Genomic DNA, 23004 nt, shown 5'->3' with positions numbered 1-23004 from the left:
TGGCTTCATATAGATGTTAAAAAGCGTTGGGAGGCAAAATAGTGGCCTGTGGAACCCCATAGCACAGTTGCCAGCGATTTGAAGGGGACTCTTCCCAAAGCTTCTCTGTGAACTTGACTACTGTATTGGAGACTATTGGGAGTATCCAGTACACATCCCACACAGGCAATCCAAGAGGATACAATGGTCACTGGCATCAAAAGTCACTGTGAGATTGAGTAATACTAGCACGGTTGCACTTACCTGTTCCTTCCGATATGGGTCATCCATCAGGGCTACCAAGACCAGTTCAACTGCAAAACCAGGCCTCGACCTAGACTGAAATGGATCAAAATAATCAGTGTTGTCCAAGAACACGTACACTTGCTTTGCCAACTTTATGCAGCATTAGCTTTTCATTGTTTAAAATATTGCTTACTGCAGAAGTAGAAGGGAAAAGAATATCAGTGTATTAACTACTAGCTTGGGATTCTTTCCTATTTCTCACCACAGAGACTATTAAACAGTAATTTCTAATTTGTTGCAATATTAATTTGGAATGACTCTTTGTTCCATGCAAAGTTCTTTGCTGTGAGGGTCATGGATTTCTGAAATCTGTTTCATTCAGATTAAAAGGATTATGGTGTGGCATTTCAAATTTTGAAATGCTGGACCGCCTTCAGAAAATTAGAAGAAAGTTAATAGTATGTACAGAATGACTCCTAGCCGATAACAGTACATAATATCTGTGCCATAGCTTTACACACATTCTGTATTTTGTAAATAAATAAAATTGCCGGTTCAGATTTGCTAATTCCCTAGAAATATATGAGAATTCAGATTTCAAGCAGACAGTGAACTGGACGTTCAAGGAGACCCCCCCCTTTCTTAGTGAGCACTTTGTGTCCTAGTTCAAGCATAATTTTGTACTGCTTGGATCCAGAGAAGCAAAAAGTTTATTATGCTCAGCCCTAAACTTTACTTTCCAGCAACCTCAAACATCAAAGGAGGAGCTGATGAATGGCAAAATTGGCTGACCCTTATTGCATGTGCCTCTGTGTAGTGATAGAGAAGGAGGTTTGTGGATTAGAGGTCCATTCCATATGTCACCACAAGCCACAGTCATGAGAGCCTAACAAGTTTACTATAAAAGTTTTTTTGTTTTTGATTAGTGAGGGCTTCAGTGGGACAAAGGTATTGTGAAAACTGCAGATCCTCTTAAAATGTGTTCCGCTTCCTTATCCCACTGCTGTCTTCCTCCACTCATTCTCCCTCCACCTTCCCTAGTGTGTCTTATTTTCTTAGATGGTGAATTGGCACGCTGGTTTTATTTATCATTATTCCTGTACAGCACCCAGCTCCTTGTAGGAGCTTAATAATCACAGATTTTCATTACATTTTAAGCACAGGAAATGCCTTCTGTTGCACAGCTCTCTTCTTATTCTCTGGCTCCCTTGCCATTGAGATTATTACATTTCTTTGATTTACCACTCTAATATAAGAAGTATAATAAAATACTTGTGGTGTTTGCTTCAAAGTGGACTGGATGAGAATAGATGAAGGGGGGAAAAGTGAGAGATGTTGGCTTGATAGGAAAACCTTCATTTTGTGCCCAAAAAATGACACCAACAGAAATACACTGGGTGATTTATTTATTTTTGAAGCATTCTTAATATTTGATAAAATACTTGTTTTCAGTACTATGTTGAGACTTCTTTTGCTTCGTGGAGATGAGAATGGAGACAGGTTTCAGTTTTTCAAATTACAATTTTCACCACATTTGCAGTTTTTCAAATTACAATTTTCACCGTATTTTACTTTTTCAAAATTCTGCATGCTCTTGTGTGCTTGGATTACTTCACAGAGTGAAGGTGGGAGCAACCTATGCCATGCTTTGATAGGTAAAAGTAGTAAAAGGTAATATAAACTTTTACAGTTGAAATACCAAAACAGTACGAAGAAGCACTGCTAGAATATATATATTTTTCTGAATTGGCAAGCTTCTGGAAGATGATATATTTAGTACCCTGTAGTGAGGAAACTTGCTGGTTGGGGGAACAGTCTTAAGAGGGAATCCCAAGAGGGTTCGACAACTGCACTCGAGGGCAGAAGAAACAGCTGTGTCCACGAAGTGGAGGGAAGAGAGCCCTGCTGTGTGGAACAGATGAATCAAAGTAAGAAAAACAGAAAATTAAAACTTTCAGCTTTAGGGTAAAGTTGAGAGAATAATTTAAGATGCAAGCTGTTACTGTCATTGTATGTCATATTCAGAGTAACAGGCTAAAGTTGAAACGTTAACACAGTTCAGTTTGGAACGGCAAGGTTCTCATTTCAAGGTTTTCAGTCATCTATCCATCCAGCCCTCTGTCTATTGCCTCAGTTCTCTGAGAAAACACATATGTTGTGAACAAATGGATAACACCACTGCAATTTGGAGATGGTGTAGAATTGCATTAAAAAGTTGAATTCTTGTAATGGTATTGCTTCTCCACACACACACAAAACTTGAGGACCCTAGCAACTGTCCTTGCTGGCAAATCAGGGACTGGAGCTCTTTGTCTGAAATAGAACTGGAAGCAAGCCCCTCTTCTATCCAAAAAGTTGGCATTTAGAGTGTGAAAGAATAATTGCTGCCTGGCCTCAAGGGAATGCTCTGCGCGTATCTCCTCTGAGCACCTGAAATTCTCAGCAGTTCAAATCACACCAAATGCAGAGAAATAGCAGAATTAACTGTCCCCAGTGGACATTGACAGGAAGGAGACAAGGCCAGAGCAGTGAATTGTAGAGATGCAGCGGACAGCCCCCCTCTGGGCAGCATGTGGAATGTGGGAATGGCAATCTGAGAGAGGGCTTTCTCTGTAGCAGCCCCTAAATGGTGGAATTCCCCTGTAGACATGTCTCAACACCACCATTGTGTAATTATTTTAATACTGTACTTTTATATTGTTGTAACCTGCCTTTATAATAAAGGATGAGGAAGAAATAATAATAATAATAATAATAATAATAGGAATGAAGTACTCATGTAAAAGTTCATATTTCTCCTATACAGCATCACATTCTTTGATCTTAAGTTTGGGAACTTTTTGGGCCTCTCTGTATCAGGCCCAGTGAATTATATCTGTGAAGTTAAGCAAGTAGGAATCTGATGAGTTCTTGAATGGGAGACCCCTGTGAACCAAAATTTACCATTGTTTTATATATGTAAATTAAAGTAGATATAGTCAGTGTCAGGGCTGCAGCCATGCATATTGGTTAAGTAGACCAAAAAACCTAATATTTTCGTGATTGGTAGAAGTGTTCCATATTTTCTAAATGACCTTGAGAAATGTGGCTTATGTAAGGGGTATTCTTTCAGTATTTCAAAATAAGGGACAGCTGTGATCAGCTAGTGTTTAAATTACATTACCCACTTGGACACCGATTTTGAAATATGTGAACTTAGAATGTTTAATTTTAGCATTAATTTTGTTGGTTGATTATTAAAAGTCAGGGTTTTTTAAAACGTAATTCCCAAGCATGTAGTTACCAGTGTTTAATGGTTTGCTTTGGGCGGCAGTTACTTCACATTACATTTCCTCTTGATATTTGGGTGTCTTAAAGTATCAAAAATTCCTTTTGCTGAATTTAACCCCTCCAACACATTTTCTCTCTACTCGTGTAGCACTTTCCTGGATCCTGAGACACGCAGAGCTATGGGAGAACAAGCAGTGGCTCTTGCAAAAGCTGTAAAATACTCATCTGCTGGAACAGTGGAATTCCTTATAGACTCAAAAAAGAATTTCTTCTTCTTGGAAATGAACACTAGACTTCAGGTACTGGGGGAGTGAGAAGGAGGGGAGGTACACTATTTTTAGAATATGGGTGGATGAAAAATTGTATTTTTATGCTAAAAACCTTTCAAGTTTCTTCAAAACCATAGCAGAGCAACATGCTATGTATCTTAAACATTTAAAATGTTTAATGTATCTTAAACATTTTATTCCCAGTGCAGATTTCCTCCCTTGAGTTTGTGGTTGTGATATGTTGTGCTGGACAGGAGTAATTTTGCGTTAGACCTTGAACAGAGAAGTTTACTTGATCTGGTGAATGTGCACTCGTGCTTGCCAATCATCATACTGTTTATAGGGAAACAAGGCATGTAGTTTGACCTTGGCACCCCAGAAAACAAGGGATATATTTCAGCTAAAATCTTAAAACTCTTTGAACACGTAAAATGTGGACCGGAGTGGTGTTGCAGCAGAAATGTATGTAAGAAGTTACAGTGACCGAAGTGATGATTGGGGATATCATACATTAGCAAATTTACCCATGAAAATAATTTCCGTTGCCTCCAAATATCTGCAGCCTGCATAATGTAGAAACAACATGGCAGCACAGAACTCTACATTGCTTGTGGAAAACATTCAAAATACAGTGGTACCTCGGGTTACAGATGCTTCACGTTACGCGATTTCAGGTTGCGCACCGCGCTGAACCCAGAAGTACCAGAACAGGTTGCTTCCGGGTTTTGGTGCTCGCGCATGTGCAGAAGCGCTGAATTGCGACCCGCAACCCACGTCTGCACAGATGCGGCGCTGCGGGTTGCGAACGTGCCTCCCGCACGGATCACGTTTGAAACCCGAGGTTCCGCTGTAATTCTTACAACAAGATAGTATCAGCTCTTGTGATAAGAGAGCAGAATGCAAGACTGGGCACATGGATGCAGATGCTGGCTCATAGTTGCTCATTCATTCCTTTGTTCCAGGCAGAGTATGGCTCCTGTCGAAGACCTTTTTGTGTTGTGCCTTTGGAATTTCTCATCTTTCCCCCCGCCCCACCCACTGCAGCTAAATGGTCTTAACATTTTGTGATCATGAAAGCAGTGTAATCAAGGTAGCAAATGAGCAATGGAGAGACGCATAGAATAAAATATTGTCCTCTGAAGAGTGCCATGAGCTGAGCTGCCATTAAATAAAAAACTTTAAGATAGTCTAAAGTAGGTTTTAGAAAGGAGCCTCTAAATGCGGTCAAATACAGCCTTTCAAAACTCAGTTTGGTGGATGCAGATATTTCCAGGTATAGTGCAAAAGCAGCAAATGAACGAGCTGTCTAGCAATCTTGAGCTCCCCAGAGCTGCTGCTCCCCAACAGCAGCGTGTCATTTAAAAATTGACTGTAAACACAAACACATCTGCAGATTCTCCTGGCTCTAGAGTTAAATTTGGGGGGGAAAAAGCTTTATGAGAATTACTAAGTTTGGCTCTTAATTAAAAAGGGAGAAAAGCTTAGATGGCTAGTTACAAGTCTGCTAATAGGCATCAAAGTTTGAGGGTTGGGGAAAAGTGACAGATCAATTGGGAAAACTGTAGATGAGGCCAATAAAATTACTACTCACCAGCTTCAAACTGAAACACTAATTAGAGACAATACACAGCCAAGATAGAGGAATTAGAGAAATGCACCTAACAAACATTTTAATTAAAGCTTAGTGCATTTCCGATAAAGTTGGAAAGAACAGATCTGACTGAATAGTGTTTAAACAGGCTTTCTAAAGTTTCCAACGACAGGGTTTCTCCATCTGGAAAGTTTTTGCAGCACCCTCGGTGATTGCACATGGGAAAAAAAACAAATTGTAAGCAAGACACTGAGCTGAATATATCAGAGGACTCTGGTTGCATTTGCACAATGTGCTAAGCCAAACATTGGCTTATCAAGACCTGAAGAGGAGCTCTCGGACACTTTGCTCTTCCCTGATCTGTTTTGCTGCTGCTCTGCACTGAGCTCTGTATGTAAGACAGGGACACTGCAGTACAGTGGTACCTTGGGTTACATACGCTTCAGGTTACATACGCTTCAGGTTACATACGCTTCAGGTTACAGACTCCGCTAACCCAGAAATATTACCTCGGGTTAAGAACTTTTCTTCAGGATGAGAACAGAAATGGTGCTCCGGCGGCGCGGCAGCAGCAGGAGGCCCCATTATATAAAGTGGTGCTTCAGCTTAAGAACAGTTTCAGGTTAAGAACGGACTTCTGGAACGAATTAAGTACTTAACCTGAGGTACCACTGTACAGGACTTTGAGCAGTGGGATTGGTGGGGGCAGAAGGATCACAGTTGAACGTGAACACTATCATCATGAAGTAAATGAAGTAATTTATAGCTTTACATGCTCTGAAGAAATGGTTGAAGAGAGTGGTCTTGAATCTCTTGCTTGCATTTCTCTGCCTACCAGGGAGACTTGTTCCACACTTTTGCATTCAATCATACAGTAAATAAAATGTAGAATAGGTCAGCTGTAGAAATAATCATGCTGAATGCAGGAAGAACTTGTTGAACTTCAACTCCAGCATAAATATCACAATAGAGCCAAGCACAATTTCATACTTTGCGTTGCAAGTTTGTGTGTCCTATGTACACCATTGTATTCAACCTGATTCCCCACTATTATAAATTTTCAAATACTGTATTTCAGATCTTTTTCTCTAAAGTGCTCCCACATATGCACAGAGCCAACATCATTTAACCAATCTTTCTAAAACTTTCTCTGTTCCTATAAGGATTGAAGGTACAGAGTGAGATGCTGTCTCTGGCTTCTTGGGGCTTAAATGGCTAGCCAAAGGGATTGAGATACAGTGGTACCTCGGGTTAAGTACCTAATTTGTTCCGGAGGTCCATTCTTAACCTGAAACTGTTCTTAACCTGAAGCACCATTTTAGCTAATGGGGCCTCCTGCTGCCGCCGCGCCGCCGGAGCACAATTTCTGTTCTCATCCTGAAGCAAAGTTCTTAACCTGAGGTAATATTTCTGGATTATCGGAGTCTGTAACCTGAAGCGTATGTAACCTGAAGCATATGTAACCTGAGGTACCACTGTAGAGCCTAACTAGCTGATTAGAATGCTGTGGTATTTTCCTACCAAAAAATCACAGTAACGTGCTCTTATGGCATTAGCTTCCACATTCTGACTGTTTTAGGGGACAGAAAATAAAATAACCCAGTTGGGAAACACAAGAGAGTGCTATGGTGGCTGTGTTATACCAGGCTGTGTGTTTGTGTTTCTGGCTCCACCTTCAAATCACAAATAGCCAAGGAAGGAAGGAAAGAGGAGGAGAATGGAGAATGGAAAGAAGGATGTCGAAGTTATACACACAGCCTAAAGTCCAAACATTGTTACTCAGCCAGACAGCCACTTAGTGGGGGGATATGGAAAAAAGTGATGAAATTGAAATAAAGGAAAATGTGCCAGAAATAAATGGCAGAAAAGGCAACGTAGAATTGTTAATGCTGCCTGCTGCTGGTTAAATTAAAGGGAAATCTCAAACTCTGGACCATCTTCAACATTATTATTATTTATTAGTTGCTTTGCTCATGGAAATGACTTAAAGCAACTTACAGACACAATAGAAATACTAAAACCAGTTAAAATAAATATAGTCAGCAAAAACCTAACACCTCCCCCCCATCAATACAAATAAAAGATAGGTCCTGCAGATTCTGCTCCACTAAGAGTCAACAAGTACTTGAAAACCCTTCAAATTAATGGTCAGAAGCCCAGATAAAAAGGAAAGTATTTGCCTGATGCATGAAAAAAGGCTGCACCCTCCTAGTAAATGGGAAACCACCACTAAAAAAGCCTGTTCTCATGTACCCACCCTCTGAATCTTCCATGAAGGAGGCGCTTGGAGAAGGGCCTCAGATGATGATTACAGGGTCTGGGCTGGTTCATGTGGGGAGAGGTGGTCCTTGAGCTCTTGCTCAAGGTCTTGAACTGCATTAGGCTTTATAGGTCAAAACCTGCACTTTGAACTGAGCTCAGACACTGACTGGTGGCCAGTGCAGTCATGCCAGAAGTGTTGTTATATGTTTGGGCTGTCCTGTCCTGGTCATCAGTCTGGCTGCTAAATTCCGTAACAGCTGCAATTTCTGTACCAACTTCAAAGGTTGTCCTATGTATTGCACATTGCAGTAATCCAACCCAGAGGTTATCAGAACATAGACAACAGAAGCTAGACACAGATGGAGTGCACCTGAGCCATCAGTTGAAGCTGATAGAAAGCATTTGAAGCAAACCGAGGTCACTTGAGCTTCAAGCAACAGTATTAGATCTAGCAGTACCACCAAGCTACATACCTTCTCTTTCAGAGGGCGTGTAACCTGATCCAGTGCCAGCCACATCCCATCAATCTGGTCTAGAGAACCACCCACTAACTGTTCTTTAGTCTTGTCTGCATAAAGGTTCAGATTACTGGTTCTCATCAAGCACCCATTACCAAGACAAAACATTGCTCTAGCCCAGGCATCCCCAAACTCGGCCCTCCAGATGTTTTGGGACTACAACTCTCATCATCCCTAGCTAACAGGTCCAGTTGGTCAGGGATGGTGGGAGTTGTAGTCCCAAAACATCTGGAGGGCCAAGTTTGGGGATGCCTGCTCTAGCCCATCCGGTTTAGATGTAAATGAGAAGTGGAGCATGTGTTTCATCAGAATACTGTTGACAACCCCATTCAATGGTTTCATGTAGATGTTGAACAGCATGGGGGATGAAATCGTATCCTGTGGAATCCCACATTGAAGGCTCTACATGGCCAAACCACATTTCTCAAGTACCACTCTCTGAAAAAACCACCCAAGTATGACTGGAACCACCACAGCACTATGCCATCCAACCCCAACTTAGACAGTTGCTCTAGAACAATACCATGGTCAATATTATCAGAAGCTGCTGAGAAAAAATAGCAGTGATGCACTCCCTCTGTGTCTTGCCCAACAGAGGTAATCATAAACCTCAACCAAAGCCGTTTTTGTGCCCAAACTATGCCTAACTCCAGATTGAAAAGGGTCTTGAAAATTGCCCACTCCTCTTATATGATATATATTTAGATTGCATGCAATTTTTTGTCATTTACTAAAGAAGGAGGGTCATACTGGTATTGCATGGAGAACACGTTTTGAGAACACTTGATATGTGCAAAGTCAGGAGTTCCATTTTTCATTTTCTGTTAAAAGTCTATGTGTCTTTACTATGTAAATGCGAAACCTAGCTGAAGTAGATTGGAGTTCAGTACTTTTCTCCAGTAAAGGTGTTCTGTCAGTATTACAATAAAAACCGAACACATCAATAGGAACTAGTTGGCAAAGAACCTGAAGTTTGAAAGGCTTGTCTGGATAATAGTTTTTTTAGATTATGCCGACAAAATAGCAAGGGTGGTTCTTCCTAAACATCTGTTAGCATGGAGTTCCACAGAACAGTACCTGCAACGTTAAAGACTCAGTCTCTAGTAACGACCAGCTTAACCACAGGGGCATGTGGGACCATAGCTGTCAACTTACAGATTTGAAAATAAGGGACCAGCAGCCTTGAAAATAAGGGACCAGCAGCCAAAATAAGGGACCTGCAGCCTCACCTGTTCCAGGCACTCCAGTCTTCCTGTCCTCCTGCAGTCTGGTCAAACTCATGCTTGTAGCTTCGAGAACACTGTCCAACCAACTTTGTAACCAGAGGTTCAACTGAATAGAATCTGAATCACATGCACCACAAGGCCTATGCAGCCTCAACTTACGATGGCTCCCCAGCCTGGCTTTGCACTGCAAAGTTTGCAGCAGCACGTGCAACAAAATGGCGTCCAGCATTCAAAAACCCCCTCAGCTTGCATTAACTAGCCACACACAAGGCATGCAAGGTCCACCCCCCAGTCGTTCTTAGACTTCTTATTGGGTGAGCAACACAGCCAAGCAACACAGTTGGAGCCTCCCTCCTCCCTGGCCGGCAGGGAGGGAGGGAGAGGAGCTGCTTCCTTTGAAATTTAAGGGACATCATTTAAGGGACATTTAAGGGACATCTATCAATAAGGGACAGCAGCGGGGCATGGCGCTGGAATAAGGGACTGTCCCTTCATATAAGGGACACTTGACAGCTATGTGTGGGACCACCAGAGGTGCCCAACAGAAGACCCAGTACGTGTGTGTGGGGGGTACTAAATGGTATGCAGTACCAGCACCTCTAGTTTTTTGTTGTTTAAAAGTGTGGCAATTACTGTAACAACTTCATGGTGAGTAACAGCACCTTTTTTTCTAGAAATTAGGTACTGAGATGACCTCAGCAATCGAGGTAGAGCATCTAACTGCAATTTGCCCCTTTCCACTTGAGTTTCTCGTTGGATTAATGCTATCTATGTTTTAGGTATGCTTTATCTCCATAATGGACAGAGTTTCCTTGAGCAGGCCTCACATCAGTCACACTTTCAGATATTTTTGAGTGTCTTCTAAGTAGCTGTGGTTTTCTGACAGTTAGTCTGTCTTAAAGGACTCCAAACCACTTCCAACATCCCATTGAATATAGCAGTACCTTCTCAAACTAACTGCTTCTCTTCTGATGTTGCTGCTGTTGCCCAATGACTGCTAATCTGCCAAGGCTACTAACTTTTTCTAAGCCAGCATCCTTCTGACGGGGCCTATCATTTCTGCGTAGACTTGTTTTTCAAGTAGAGATGTAAAAGAAAAACACATAAAATAAATATATAAATTTGATTACATTATTGTAGAACAACAAGAGTGCTTAAATAGTTTCAGCAAAATGAATATGCCCAACTTTTTCCCATTCCCTGTCCCCTTCTCTCTCGTGCCTCCCCCAGCTTTGTACAAAGGAAGTATATTGACGCAATAGACAATAATGTTTATAGAGACAAAGATGCCTTTTGAAGAATTGATTAAATAAATATTTGTAAGTGTTTTGAGAATTAACTACACACATACTTTGCTTTCCGGAGAAGTTCCATCCTAGTTTGATCATTAACAATGAAACTTTACAATGGGTCTGTTTCATTTCACATTGGGATGATGATTCAAGGGAAAAGGAAGATAAAATTAAACAGTTAAAATGCCTTTACAAAGAATTCAGTTATTTTCCAAAACATGGTTTTGAGGATGTAGTTATCTCAAAGACACTTTTTAAAAAAACCTGAGAAAATAAACTATATCCGACCTAAAATGTTGATAATTTGTGAAGTTTTAATAGAACATGAATGGCGTCAGTTGAACACTATCGGCAGGGAAGGTACAGAATTATTTTGGGAGTCTCTTCAAGTACCATTACGTTTGACATACCTGAGGAGTGTCATGTGTTTGCCAAAAGTTTTAAGAATCCCAGTGGTAGCTTCCTAAGCTGCACATTCAAATTCCCGTTTCAGTCCAACATCTCTTCTTTTTTAAAAAAAATATAAGGTACTTATTTCAGTGATGTCATTAAAGTTGTCAGGCTGTCTTAAAATATGGTGCTGTAAACAAACTCAAAATGCACAGAGGACTAATTATGGGTGCCATCTGTTTATTTTACTATCTTTTTTTTTTTTTTCAAGACCCACTGCAAGGATATTACAATAGACAAAATGTTCTCCTTCAATTAATGTACTTGAAGGGGAAATACCTAGTTTGTTCAGTGACCTTTTCCTGTGTCACAAAATACATGTGGTATGACATCTCTGGATAGAGAAACACTTGTAAAATAGGGTTTCTTAAAGATACATGACTTGAGCTACAAAAAAGCATTTTACACTAAAAATGGCAGATCAGTTCATCCATCTCTCTCTCTCTCTGTCTCTCTCTCTCTCACCAGTGTTGCAAGTGCACTTATTAATTTTATAGAATTTGGCTACCAAGTTACTTAACTTGCTCCCTTTGCATGTGGCTATTTTATAATTCTTCCATGCCGATTAAGTTACATTTGGTAAGTTAAATACACATGTACGTAAATCCGTCTTAACAACAAGAGAGACTTGTGTACTCGCTCTCCTGCTTGGTTTCACTGTGAATGAGGGGTATTCCCATGACAGCATCATCCTGAGCCGTTAGCAGCTATTTGCTGAGAGCACACAGTGATTCTACTGGTCCAGCTCAGCTATTGTGTATGCTAAGCACTACACAGATAAGTCTGGAGGGGGAAAAAAAAACCTGAAGGATCCATCTGCTCATTTCTGCTACACTGCACTGATGTAAGATTACGCTAATCTGGTTGCTTGTCAGGACAGGTTAGTGAAAGCAGGCGTGTGGGTGAGACTTAGGCTAGTCTGGTTCTATGGAAGATTGTAGGCTGCTCCTGTACATGCCATGTTAAGTGTAGCAGAATGGGTTGATTATCAGCCAGCTACTTTGAGCTTTCAGTCAAAATACTTTGTGTGTTTCTAGATTATTATTTTTAAAAAAGAGACCAACTTCGAAAGTCCCATCTCTAAATGCTTCAAAAACAACTTCAGTCTTCATCATTAAATATCAAGGTGTTGTTTTTTTTAAAAAATCTATATATGAAAATTTCCCCCGTTGCCTGCAATTTTGTTTTGCTTTGCTTAGCTGTATTGCTCCTGTCTGATTTCTGCAATACATCTTGAATGCAGGACTTGCTGTCCTGAGTAGCTATATGACAAGAAGAATGGCCGTTATTGTAAATTACCCCCTTTTGAGTTTTCAGTATTTTTTGTTTTATTGGGTGGTGGGGAGAATTTAGTTGTTTTGTTATGTACTGACTGACAGTTCTTGACCTTGCAGGTTGAACATCCCATCACAGAATGCATTACCGGTCTGGACCTAGTCCAAGAAATGATCCGTGTTGCCAAGGGTTACCCTCTGAGGCACAAACAGGCTGATATTCCTATCAACGGCTGGGCGGTTGAATGTCGAGTATATGCTGAGGTAAAATAACTGTTAACGTCTGGGAGGGTGAACGGCTGTGTAAGAAGCTGTTAGTGCCAGGTGTAGCAAACCACCCAAGACTGTGTCTTTCAGCTTGATCCGTTTCATGTGACGTAATTGATTTAAGGTTTTTGGGTAGTGTTTCTTTTTTCTTTTTTTGCTTTCTTTATGCAAAGATTGGGGGCGGGAATTATATACCACATTTGGAAGAAGAGTATTTTGCAGTCATGCCATGTTTTAGCAGTTTCATACAATATTTCAACACGAGATATTTCAACATGAGCTTTCTTATGAACTCGTGCTAGCTTTGCTATTTTTCAAGTGGATCCTCTGGAAAGGTCAAGTGGCTGCCCCACATGTTCAGTATGACTAGATAGTATAGTGGCTGCCAATTACTTTTAAGAAAAACAAAAACCACACACAAAAACAATCCTCTTTATTTAGAACTAACCAACCAAACTTTTGCACACCGATCCGCTGAGATTTGAAACCAAGACTTTGCCTGAAATATTCTCAACTTTTGCTTCCTAATATGAATGTGAATGCTTTGGGCAGTTATCTTCAGTTTCTATAATGTGTGTGTGTTTTCATTCATTTCTTTACAGCCTTTCCCATGTTTGAACAGTGTTGTATGTCTCTCCCTGGCATTTAGGGGTGGGGGTGGTTGATTTTTTCCCCCTTAACGTTCACTACACATTACCTTGTGTGAATCCCAAAGTACAACTTGTTTACAAAGCGGTTAAAAATATTAACATTAAAATAACACAAGGTGATATTAATATTACTAGTGGTTTTGGTACTGCCATTAATTGATTCTGTGTCCAGTCTCTGTGTGTTCATCAAATAAAGACGAGCTGGGAGTTTGAACAGAGAATTTAACACTGTAATGGTGGACAGAAACTTTCCAACTCTCATACTGACCACCGCAGAATCATGCATTTATGCACTATGTTGTTCCTTAAATATATTAAGTGTTAGTGAATTATTTGGGTTGTGATCCTGAAAACATTGAAGCTTGAATGCTCGTCTGTGTTTTTTTTCGGATTTTCTTTTTGTGTTATGTGTTTTTGTTCTCTGTCTGTGCCCCTACTATTGTGCCTTCTCTTAGAAAGATTGCCCTTGGCTTAATAAAGGCACAGCAGGAAGGTTTTTAGCTTTAACAAACCTTCCATGACTTGAATGGAAGAAGCAAATTCATATCCCCCCAAAATAAGTCATTTTGAAAACAAAATATAGTTGGTTGAAAATTAAAGTGGAGGAAACCGTTGGCTTCCCAGTGACTTAACCTTGTTTCCTGTGCTTTGTCTTACAAAGTTAATACCTCCCTGTGTTTGAATTTCATTTTAGGATCCCTACAAATCTTTTGGTCTGCCATCTATTGGTAGATTGTCTCAGTACAAAGAGCCGCTGCATGTGCCCAATGTAAGTAATTCTTATGTTTCCTTGTTTCTCATTTTCACAGGCACTAAGAAACCACAGATCTCATTGAATTCACTAGAAGTCGTTCATGTTCAGTGCTGCTTAAAACAAGCCACCTTAAACTCGTTTATTAACTAAGGGAGACGGAGTTAGATTCTGTTAGCTTGTAGTAATTAGAAATACGATCCAGTCAAAAAGAAATAGGAATTGGCTTTTAAAAAGGGAGCTATTCTATCAACCCATTATTTATACTTTTGCGATATCTCTCCTATAATCCTGGTTTTTAGAGCAGCAGTAACTATAACTAGAAGATCAAGCTGCAAAATAAAATGTTCAATTGCCTGTCCCTGCAAAGTGCTAAATGCCCCAAAGAGGAGTGGTCCTATTTGTTTAGCTTTCAAGCTTTAGAGACCAAACGCAATTTACTACAGTTGATGAAAAGTGATTATTACACATTTCAGTGTTGTAGACTGTCTGTTTAGAGTGGTTGTTTAACAACCAGCACAAAAAAGACAAGGGCATCTCTTCTGTTCTGTATAATCAAGGTAGTCAAAGTAATAAGTGTGTATATATGGCATGGTGTCGGCTTTGTGAAATGACAAGCCGATACCATCTGTGAATATGATGATTTACCATGATTACTTGCATGGAAAAAATGGCATAAGATTACAGGCCGGATCCTAAATTTGGTGATGTTATTGGATATAGGATTTATTTCACTTCTTAAATTGTTTTTGCCCATATGCTTCCTAGAGAGGAGCTGACCCTTTCTTGGGCTTTAAGGCTCCATGCTGTGTTCAAAGCTTAAAAGGAGAAATACAAATTGTCAAGGTTTAGCAGGCACTATGTGATGTTGAATGGAAGATAAAAAAACCCCAGCTATTACAGAGGGAATGTATCTTAAGCATATTTAATGAAACCCAAATGAACTAAGAAATAATTTTCAGTAATTACTCTGGGGGCAGGTTGAGGTTTTTCACCATGTTGTAATAGCTAACAGGATGTCAAATATTTTGCCCTTGCAAGTTTTTGCAATTTGCAATTTTCTAAACATGAGACCTGTTGAAAGTACAAGTGATAATGGACAAACTGTACCCCCTACAGTCTTTGTCCCACCAAATCTTTCTTCAATTAATGCTGCAGCAGGAGTTTTATGTAATAACATTTGCACTTGTGAGCCATCCAGAGAAAGAAAAAAAAACAATTAAAATGCCTTAAATGTTCTGCTTACTGCTGTTATTTGCTTGTGCGAATGTTGCATGTCAGCTAAATGGACCACGGAATAGACAAAGTGATTGGGTGCAAGAGAGTGCATACTAAGCTTTGTCTATCATTATTGCTGGGAGCAATCAAATTGATGCCAGCAGGACAGTAGATGCGTTGACAGCTGTAATTATGTATCTCCATGGTGATCACTTTTGGCCTGTCATGGAGGCCCATGAGTCCTCTCCTTTGCAAGCATTTAATCAGATTGGGCTGTCACTTGTCAGGTAGACATGGCGGGTTGGGATTTGTGCTTGGGGGAGAGGTGAATTGAAAATGAAGGGTGGGAGATGCCTGATAGATTCACGTGGCCCATCGTGGTACTGAGGGAAGAAATTTTAATTATCCTGGAAGCCTAAGAGTAATGGTTTTGAGGATCTCATACAGTGTGGCTGGGCCTTTCCCTTTCTCTTTCTGTGTAGTGCCACCATTTTGTTAAAAACAGAGCAGTGATTCTCTCCCCCCCCCCCGTTTGCAAACTGTTTGCTTGTCTTTTTTTATGCTCAAAGAGAACTTTCGAAATGAAGACATTAATCTGACAACTGTGGGAAGCTATTTGATTCAGAAAGTTGAATTATATGGCAAAAGCCATAGCATTTTCTTTCTAATACACGATAATTCACTCTTATTTTTAATGTTCAGAAGTAAATGTGGATCTTTATGTGACCAAAACGACACCATCCACACACAAGAGGAGGTATCAGCTGGTCTGCGGGAACCTCAAGTGTTGCAGAAGAATAATAATTGAAATAAAATAAAATACAAGCCCTGAGTTGTGGATGGAGTCCCCAAAACTCCCCAACTTGAACTGAGTATGCCCTACAGCTATGGAGTGCTGATTGTTTATTGTGGGCAGGGATGGCAAGGCTGGTGGGAGGGAATAAGAAAGGAGTAGTGAGGAGGACTGAATGACTGTAACACTGAGCACGTGCTCCATGCGGCAACATTTTATTGTAAGCCCAGCTTCTCAGAGGAAGGTTTTGGGTGCGTGTATTGCTCTGTGAGTTTACCTTTGGCATAGGAGCATTGACATGGGATGTTTGTTTATGCTTTAAATTGAAGGTGTAGACTAGTGTTTCCCAAACTTGGGTCTCTAGCTGTTTTTGGACTACAACTCCCATCATCCCTAGCTAGCAGGACCAGTGGTCAGGGATGATGGGAATTGTAGTCCAAAAACACCTGGACACCCAAGTTTGAGAAACACTGATGTAGACAGTGCATGATGAAAGGAAGGCATGGAATAAGACACTACATTATGCCTTAACGTTGAATTCCATTATTGGCCATTCCTATAAATGATAGCTGTCATACCTTGTGCTTCTAGATATTTTTACTTAAGGAGGGTCTAAAGTAGCTTGTTTACTGCTGGATCTCAGCCCTGGCACACATGAAGTAATAAGAATGGGGAAGCGGAAGAGGGACGGCATGTACAAATTAGTTGAAATAGTTTTGGCTTACAATTTGACTACCAGCATTTCATTCCTACACATCTGGTATGAAACAGAGAACTTGAGTCCTGATGTGGTGTCATTGCTTGTGTGTGCATGATGCAAAACTCATCTATCTATCCATTTCTGTGGTGGTGTTGTAACCATCTCCATTATGTATGGACCTTGCCTCACACCTCATACTGTAGCTGTGGAGAGGCCAGCCCATCTGCTTTTATTTTAGCCGTAGTGTTGATCTTGATGCATTTGTGTTTTAAGTTCCTTGCCCCAAAGCATACAGAAACACACATTCTTTTTATCATTCTAACTGAATAACCGCATAGGCAGTGGCTGCTTTTATAACTCAAAATAGCCAGATTTACAAGTGCAACAAAAGGAGCTATTTTTTGTGAATAGAGCATACTACAGTGAACATGTTTGCCTGCAATTTGGACATAATTAATTGCTTTCTGGTGGTGTGCTGATATAACTGTCACCTTGCTCCATCATAAACGTGCATTTGTTTCCCCAATATGATTTTAAGCAGAATGCTCTAGATTTCTATCATCCTCCTAATTGTGGACAGTTCCTGTATTGAACAGACACCTAGGCATCCATATGGGACAGAATGAATTCAGTATTGGCTTGAGCTACATAAGAGGAATATTCTACACTGAGAATTAGGTAACACAGTGAAACACTGTTGTCAGATTGTGCATGGAGGCTGTGCGCAGTCAGATTGTTAACTGGCTTATTATTTCTTTTTAGTTATTGTCAGTTTTGACCCTCTCTAACCATTTATTTCCACATCTTGTGGCTAAAGAAAAGAAGCTACTGCTGTTGTGAGTCAGAAGAATTGAGAGGTTTAAAAAAAAAAATTCAAGGCCGGAGAGAGATGTCGCCAGGAATTTCACCCTGTTCTCTGTATATAAAGAACAGCTAAATGTCTAAAAGTACGTTGTACTAGTTTGCAACTTGTGTTAGAATAGTAGACAGCATAGATAGCATGGGAACCTAAAAAGACTGTGAATGTACAAACATGGTATGCAATATTTGGTGTTTCTGAAGAACTTAACTGACAATCTTGTTTATGAATAATGTATTCATGTTTATGAATAAGTTCTGATATGTTAAGCCTGAACAATAATTTTGCATTTTTGGAGCCCCAAACTCATGTAGATACCAAACTGTGGCCACTATTTTGCTGCAAGGCTTTTGAGTCTTAAATATAATGAGACGTTAATTCTGTATTTCTTGTGGAATTATGCCTTCTTCTCTCTGCAGTTTCTTGACCTGTTTCTGATAGTTCCTATTGTGGATATTTGGGGGAGGAAAGGTTGATGATTGCAAACATTACATTGCTGGTGATGGAAGGCTGAACTTTTCCCAACCTTAGCTTGTTTTGGTTAGGTTTCTATTTAGGTGATAATTTTTTTAAATTGACAATGATACAAAACACCTCACATAATCAGTTTCCTTCTCTACAACGATGCTCATGACCTTTCAATACTTCCTGTTTTTCTTTTCCTCCATGGCATGGGGATAGCTAAAACCATCATGCTGATTACTGAGTATCTTTGAGATATTTTGAGATTTTTCTGATGAAAGTGCTTGACAACTGCCATTACAGTTATGCAGCCTGCATTAATGAAGACGTACTCTTACTATGATAAAGGCACTGTTTATCTTTTTTTTTCTACCAGGAAAAAAATGTGATGCAGTTTTCATTGCAGAGAATAAAGCCTATTAGGACATGTCATTTGGATAATAAAGTCATCAGTGTGACCTCATGTGGATACTGTAGACAAGAGGTTCTACATCTGGCCCCTTGATAATTGCCTAAATTAAAATCTAAAAGCCTAACAGCCGTTGGGTTGACCTCTTTCTGCCTTGCTGCAGACAGATGAGCTGCTGTTTTATTACAAGGGTTTCTTCCCCCAGGTGAAGATTGAAGGGAGTTTCTAAGCCCCATTTCCCCCTCCCTGCCAAACCCAAGCAGAGTATTTCATATTAAACCTCTTCCACTGCAGCAAGTCTCATTTGGTGTTTCTTTTTAAGATTACCAGAATGGTCTTGAATTATCCTGTTGCTGTTGTGAGTAGTGTGCTATCCAGATTTCAAAAGCAACAATCTTAACAAATATTTATTCAGGAATTAGTCATTTTGAAACTTTTATATGGATAACCTCAGTGCCACTCTTGCAGAAATCAAACCAAGAGAAGAAAACAAAGATCAACAGTAATACTGAATTTTGTTGGCTGACTAACAGCTATCAGGTTCTTCAAAGACATATCTTGTCTCCCTGTGTGTGTTTTTCCCCTCCTCCCTCCACAAGAGTTGCAGAATCAGAACTTTAATTGCAGCTGTATCCTTATAAAGCAAAGCCATGGAAAAAGCTGTGTAAACATTAAATCCTCAGGGGAATGCTATCATCAGAAGAAAAATATGCTACAGATGAGAGTGAGGAAGAAAAAGAAAGTGTTGCAGACATGAAAGCTAGAGTATTGGTATTTCTATAGAGCTGATAAGCAGAACTTTAAAGTTTCTGCAGCAGCCCTTCTGGGGTGAGGCCCAGATGATGCATTTACGTAAAGTTTTGATGCAATATATCAGTTACATGGGCATTTTGGTGGGGCACTAGTTAAATTGGACAACGAAAATTCTAGATCTGAGAATTGCAAAACCCGGTCCTCTGTAAATGTCTTATTTTTAAAGTTGGACTTTGAAGAGAAAGAAGAGTGTCAGCATATAAATACTTCTAGGAAGGTTTGTAAACTGAAATAATGTTGGCCGATGGACTGCTAACAAAGATAACTTGCCCATGACTGTGTTTTTTTTGTGGAACATTCCCCCCTCACTTCTTCTTTACTTGTTGAATCTGCCTTATACAGCTCTCTCTCCTCATCAGAGCTCTGTCTCCTTGACCCCTACACCACTCTGTTCTTGTCTTTGCTCACTTTTACACTCTTACATTCTATACTCTTCCTCCAATCACTTTATTTATAAACACACACACTTATTACATCCGCATTAAGTCTCCATTTTACCCACTCATTGGGAAGGACACAACAGAAACTGTTTTGTACTCCTTTTAGCCCCATTGAGGATTAAAAATCCGCAGGAGAGTTATAGCATTGCTTTTTCCAGAAGTTCCTCCCAGCAGAAATGTGACCTTGCTGTCTCTCAGAGTTCTCTGAAACACACTTCATTTTCCTCTTGGAAGAGATATTTTGGGGCCATCATGATGTTGGGAGGCCAAGCCCCCCCTTTGGCTTCTTGGAGCATGAAGGATTCTTCCAAACTAGGAGATGTATGATTACATGGACCTCTGGAGGCAGGCATCCATTTCCCAGTTTACGAGATGCCAAGAAGGAGCTTTGCAGTAATTAACTTGTATTCCAAGGAGTACATTATTGTGCCCCTTTCTCCCAAGTCCCAACAAGAAACAAGATGTTTGCCCTAGAGGTTCAGCAATTGCTACAGGGGCTTTTGAGGCAATCTCTCATATCTTAGTGGGAGTGTGCTTAGAGGAGGCAGCAGAGTGTGAATTTGTGTGCATACTTTTTGCTGCAACTGGACACCTCTCCCATTGTGAAACAGGAAACTGGACCATCGTCTGAAGTCAGCCCTCTGCCAGTCTGTGGGCCCTGAGCTGTTGCCATACTATGCCGACTCTTGACACTGGCTCTTCTTTTGCCTGTGGTAATATTCTTTTGTCTCACTCTTTTGTAGGTACGTGTTGATAGTGGCATACAGCAAGGAAGTGAAATCAGCATTTATTATGATCCTATGATTTCAAAAGTGAGTTAACTACTTTTCCCTAGTTAAAAAAAATTATATATAATGTTTGGTGACATTATACTGTTTCAGGCAAAAATATGTGGCAGGTGTTTGGGTTAAAATAGCTTCAGGGATTTCAGTAGTAAAAGTGGTTTTAATAACAAAAAAACCTTTTTTTCTTATCAAGGTAAACATTCAAAAATGAAAGTGTATCTACCCCCTTAAACAGTTAAAAGATGGAAATTCTTAAATTCTTTGTCATACTGTGAAATCCAGGGAAAACACTGGCTGTGTCCAGGGGATCATTTCTCAGTTTAATAAGGCAAGATATAAACAAAGCAAGATATAAACAAAACTTTTGCCAGTGCATTGAGCCATTGCTCTGAGCCGCAATTAAACCAGAATCAAATTAACCATAGTTTCCTGATCCCCATGCTTCCTGGTTTTTGTAGTGTAGTAAGAGAGCTGAATAAAATTTCACATCCGACAAACAATTCATCCCTTGGTTTCACATGGGTGGATGAGTAAAAAAGCCTGGGACACAGGTTTACAGCCCTCTAGCAGCTATGGTGGCTCATTTACCAGAAGTAATGTATTTAGTGTTAACTCTGGAAGTGTGTACTCAGTCTGACCAAACTAAGCCTATTTGAGCACAATATACAACTAGGAGGCTTAGTTTGGGTAGGGGTTAAGAATACTTGTGGCAGGCTGAATCCCTTAAAGCCCATATCCATAGGCCACATCAGCTGAAACCAGTTGAAGGAACTAAGACTAGAGGAGGAACTGTACCAATATTGGCATCAAGGTCTGAACCAATAATAATTACTTGGGTTCTAATATCCAAGGGTTGTAGGGTCTTGTTGAAATCTTGTTACCACCTAGAAGGGCTTTGCTGGACAGCTTTTTTTTTTTTTTTTAATGCTAGAGAACGATTTCACTGCCATCACACAAATGGGTTCCTACTTTTGTTTTGTTGTATATACTTCACCACCTGTGTTCAAGTCAACTCCCTACTGGTTTCATTGGCTGAACTCCCTGATAAAGCAAGGAGTCCCATCTGAGGTTTGCTGTGCAGGAGAAACACTGGAGTTTGTAGACCGCCACTTTCAGTCTCAGTTTTTCACCAAGAAACGATCTCATTGTCGCTCACATCAAAAGTGCGAAATACACACAACTCAAAGGCATGTGCCATAGTGACCATTTGGCATGAAGGTAACTAAACATGTGGTGGATATGGTGATTTTGCGGCATCTTGCTTACCTTTAAAGAAAGCATTGGATAGTCTCAAAATGTTTATTTGCTAAATTTATATCTTGGCATTCCTCCCAAAGGTGCCTAGGATGGCCAACAAGAGATAAAACAATAAAAGTGTTAAAAACATTTTTAAATCGCATTAAAAACTGAAAATTATAAACCTCTACCACCAAATAATATTTTGATGGTCCTAAATTTTTATATATCATTTTTATATATCATTTTGTGTATGTGTGTTTTAGCTGATCACCTATGGATCCAATAGAGCTGAAGCTTTGCGAAGAATGGAAGAGGCCTTGGATAGTTACGTTATTAGAGGTAAATTCAATAATACGGGATTCTAATGCAATTGTCTATGAAAAAGCTTTGGAAATGTTAGTTTGACAAATTCAAGGAAAATTGTGTTAAATTAAGAAAAAAATATTTGGTTTGTTTGTTTTGTGGCACATCAGGCTGCTTTAATTTACACATTTTACTATTTTGCATTCTTAAAATTTTAATACTACACAAAGTGACACAGTTTTCTTACCAGATAAATAACTGTATATGTAAAATAGCTACACTAGATTATACCAGTGCCAGAAAATTGACTCTTTTCAATGCCTGCTCCAAACATTTTATCCAGGTAAGCTTATTCAGGCATGTGGGTGTGGATGTGTTTGAATCTTTCTACTGTCAATTTTACTTATTTTTTAAAGTTTTGAATAATTTAAATGTTTATGTTAAGCTGTATAGAGATTTTAGCACAATTAAATGATATATACGTTTTGCAAAATAAAAATAAAAGTAATTAGACCTCCTATTTCCCTATATCTGGCAGTTCTGATTATTTGGCCCACAGTTTCTTAGCTCCCAGAGTTCTGTTCCTCATTCTGTCCTGTTTGAGCCGTGGCATGTAGCCTTTGCTATATTGTAAGTAATATGAAAATTTCCCCCTCGCCTACTGTTTTTATTAGCTTGTCTTTTCCTTCAGCTTTGATTTATTTTTGATGTTGATGTTATCAAACTGCCACTAGGAAACGGTCACATGTGGAAAGAGCTATTGCTTCAAAGTTGGCATTTTAGCAGTAACCTGTAAGTTTGGAAGGTGTACTTTCTGATAAAAAATGTTTATGGAATGCAGGCCAGGGTATAACATGACATTTGCAGTCACATGCAAATAATGTATATTCCTTCCTTCTCCCAATTCTTTTTATGTGTATTTATTAGTGTTTGCCTAC

The 23004-nt window shown here is 39.7% G+C and overlaps 1 protein-coding gene across 2 annotated transcripts in view; it reads left to right on the top strand.

The window, feature by feature from the left end:
• Positions 1–23004, top strand: part of PCCA (propionyl-CoA carboxylase subunit alpha) — a 234330-nt gene that overhangs the window by 79460 nt on the left and 131866 nt on the right. For both annotated transcript variants that reach the window (XM_081003052.1, XM_081003051.1), the window contains exons 12-16: positions 3644–3794; positions 12498–12641; positions 13989–14063; positions 20483–20551; positions 22027–22102. In XM_081003052.1, the coding sequence (XP_080859178.1) occupies positions 3644–3794; positions 12498–12641; positions 13989–14063; positions 20483–20551; positions 22027–22102 (515 nt within the window). The remainder of the gene's footprint in view (positions 1–3643; positions 3795–12497; positions 12642–13988; positions 14064–20482; positions 20552–22026; positions 22103–23004) is intronic.

This window comes from Podarcis pityusensis, assembly GCF_964106645.2.
Source record: "Podarcis pityusensis genome assembly, chromosome: 4".
Classification (NCBI taxonomy): Eukaryota; Metazoa; Chordata; class Lepidosauria; order Squamata; family Lacertidae; genus Podarcis; species Podarcis pityusensis.
This window is presented reverse-complemented; position numbering and strand designations above follow the sequence as displayed.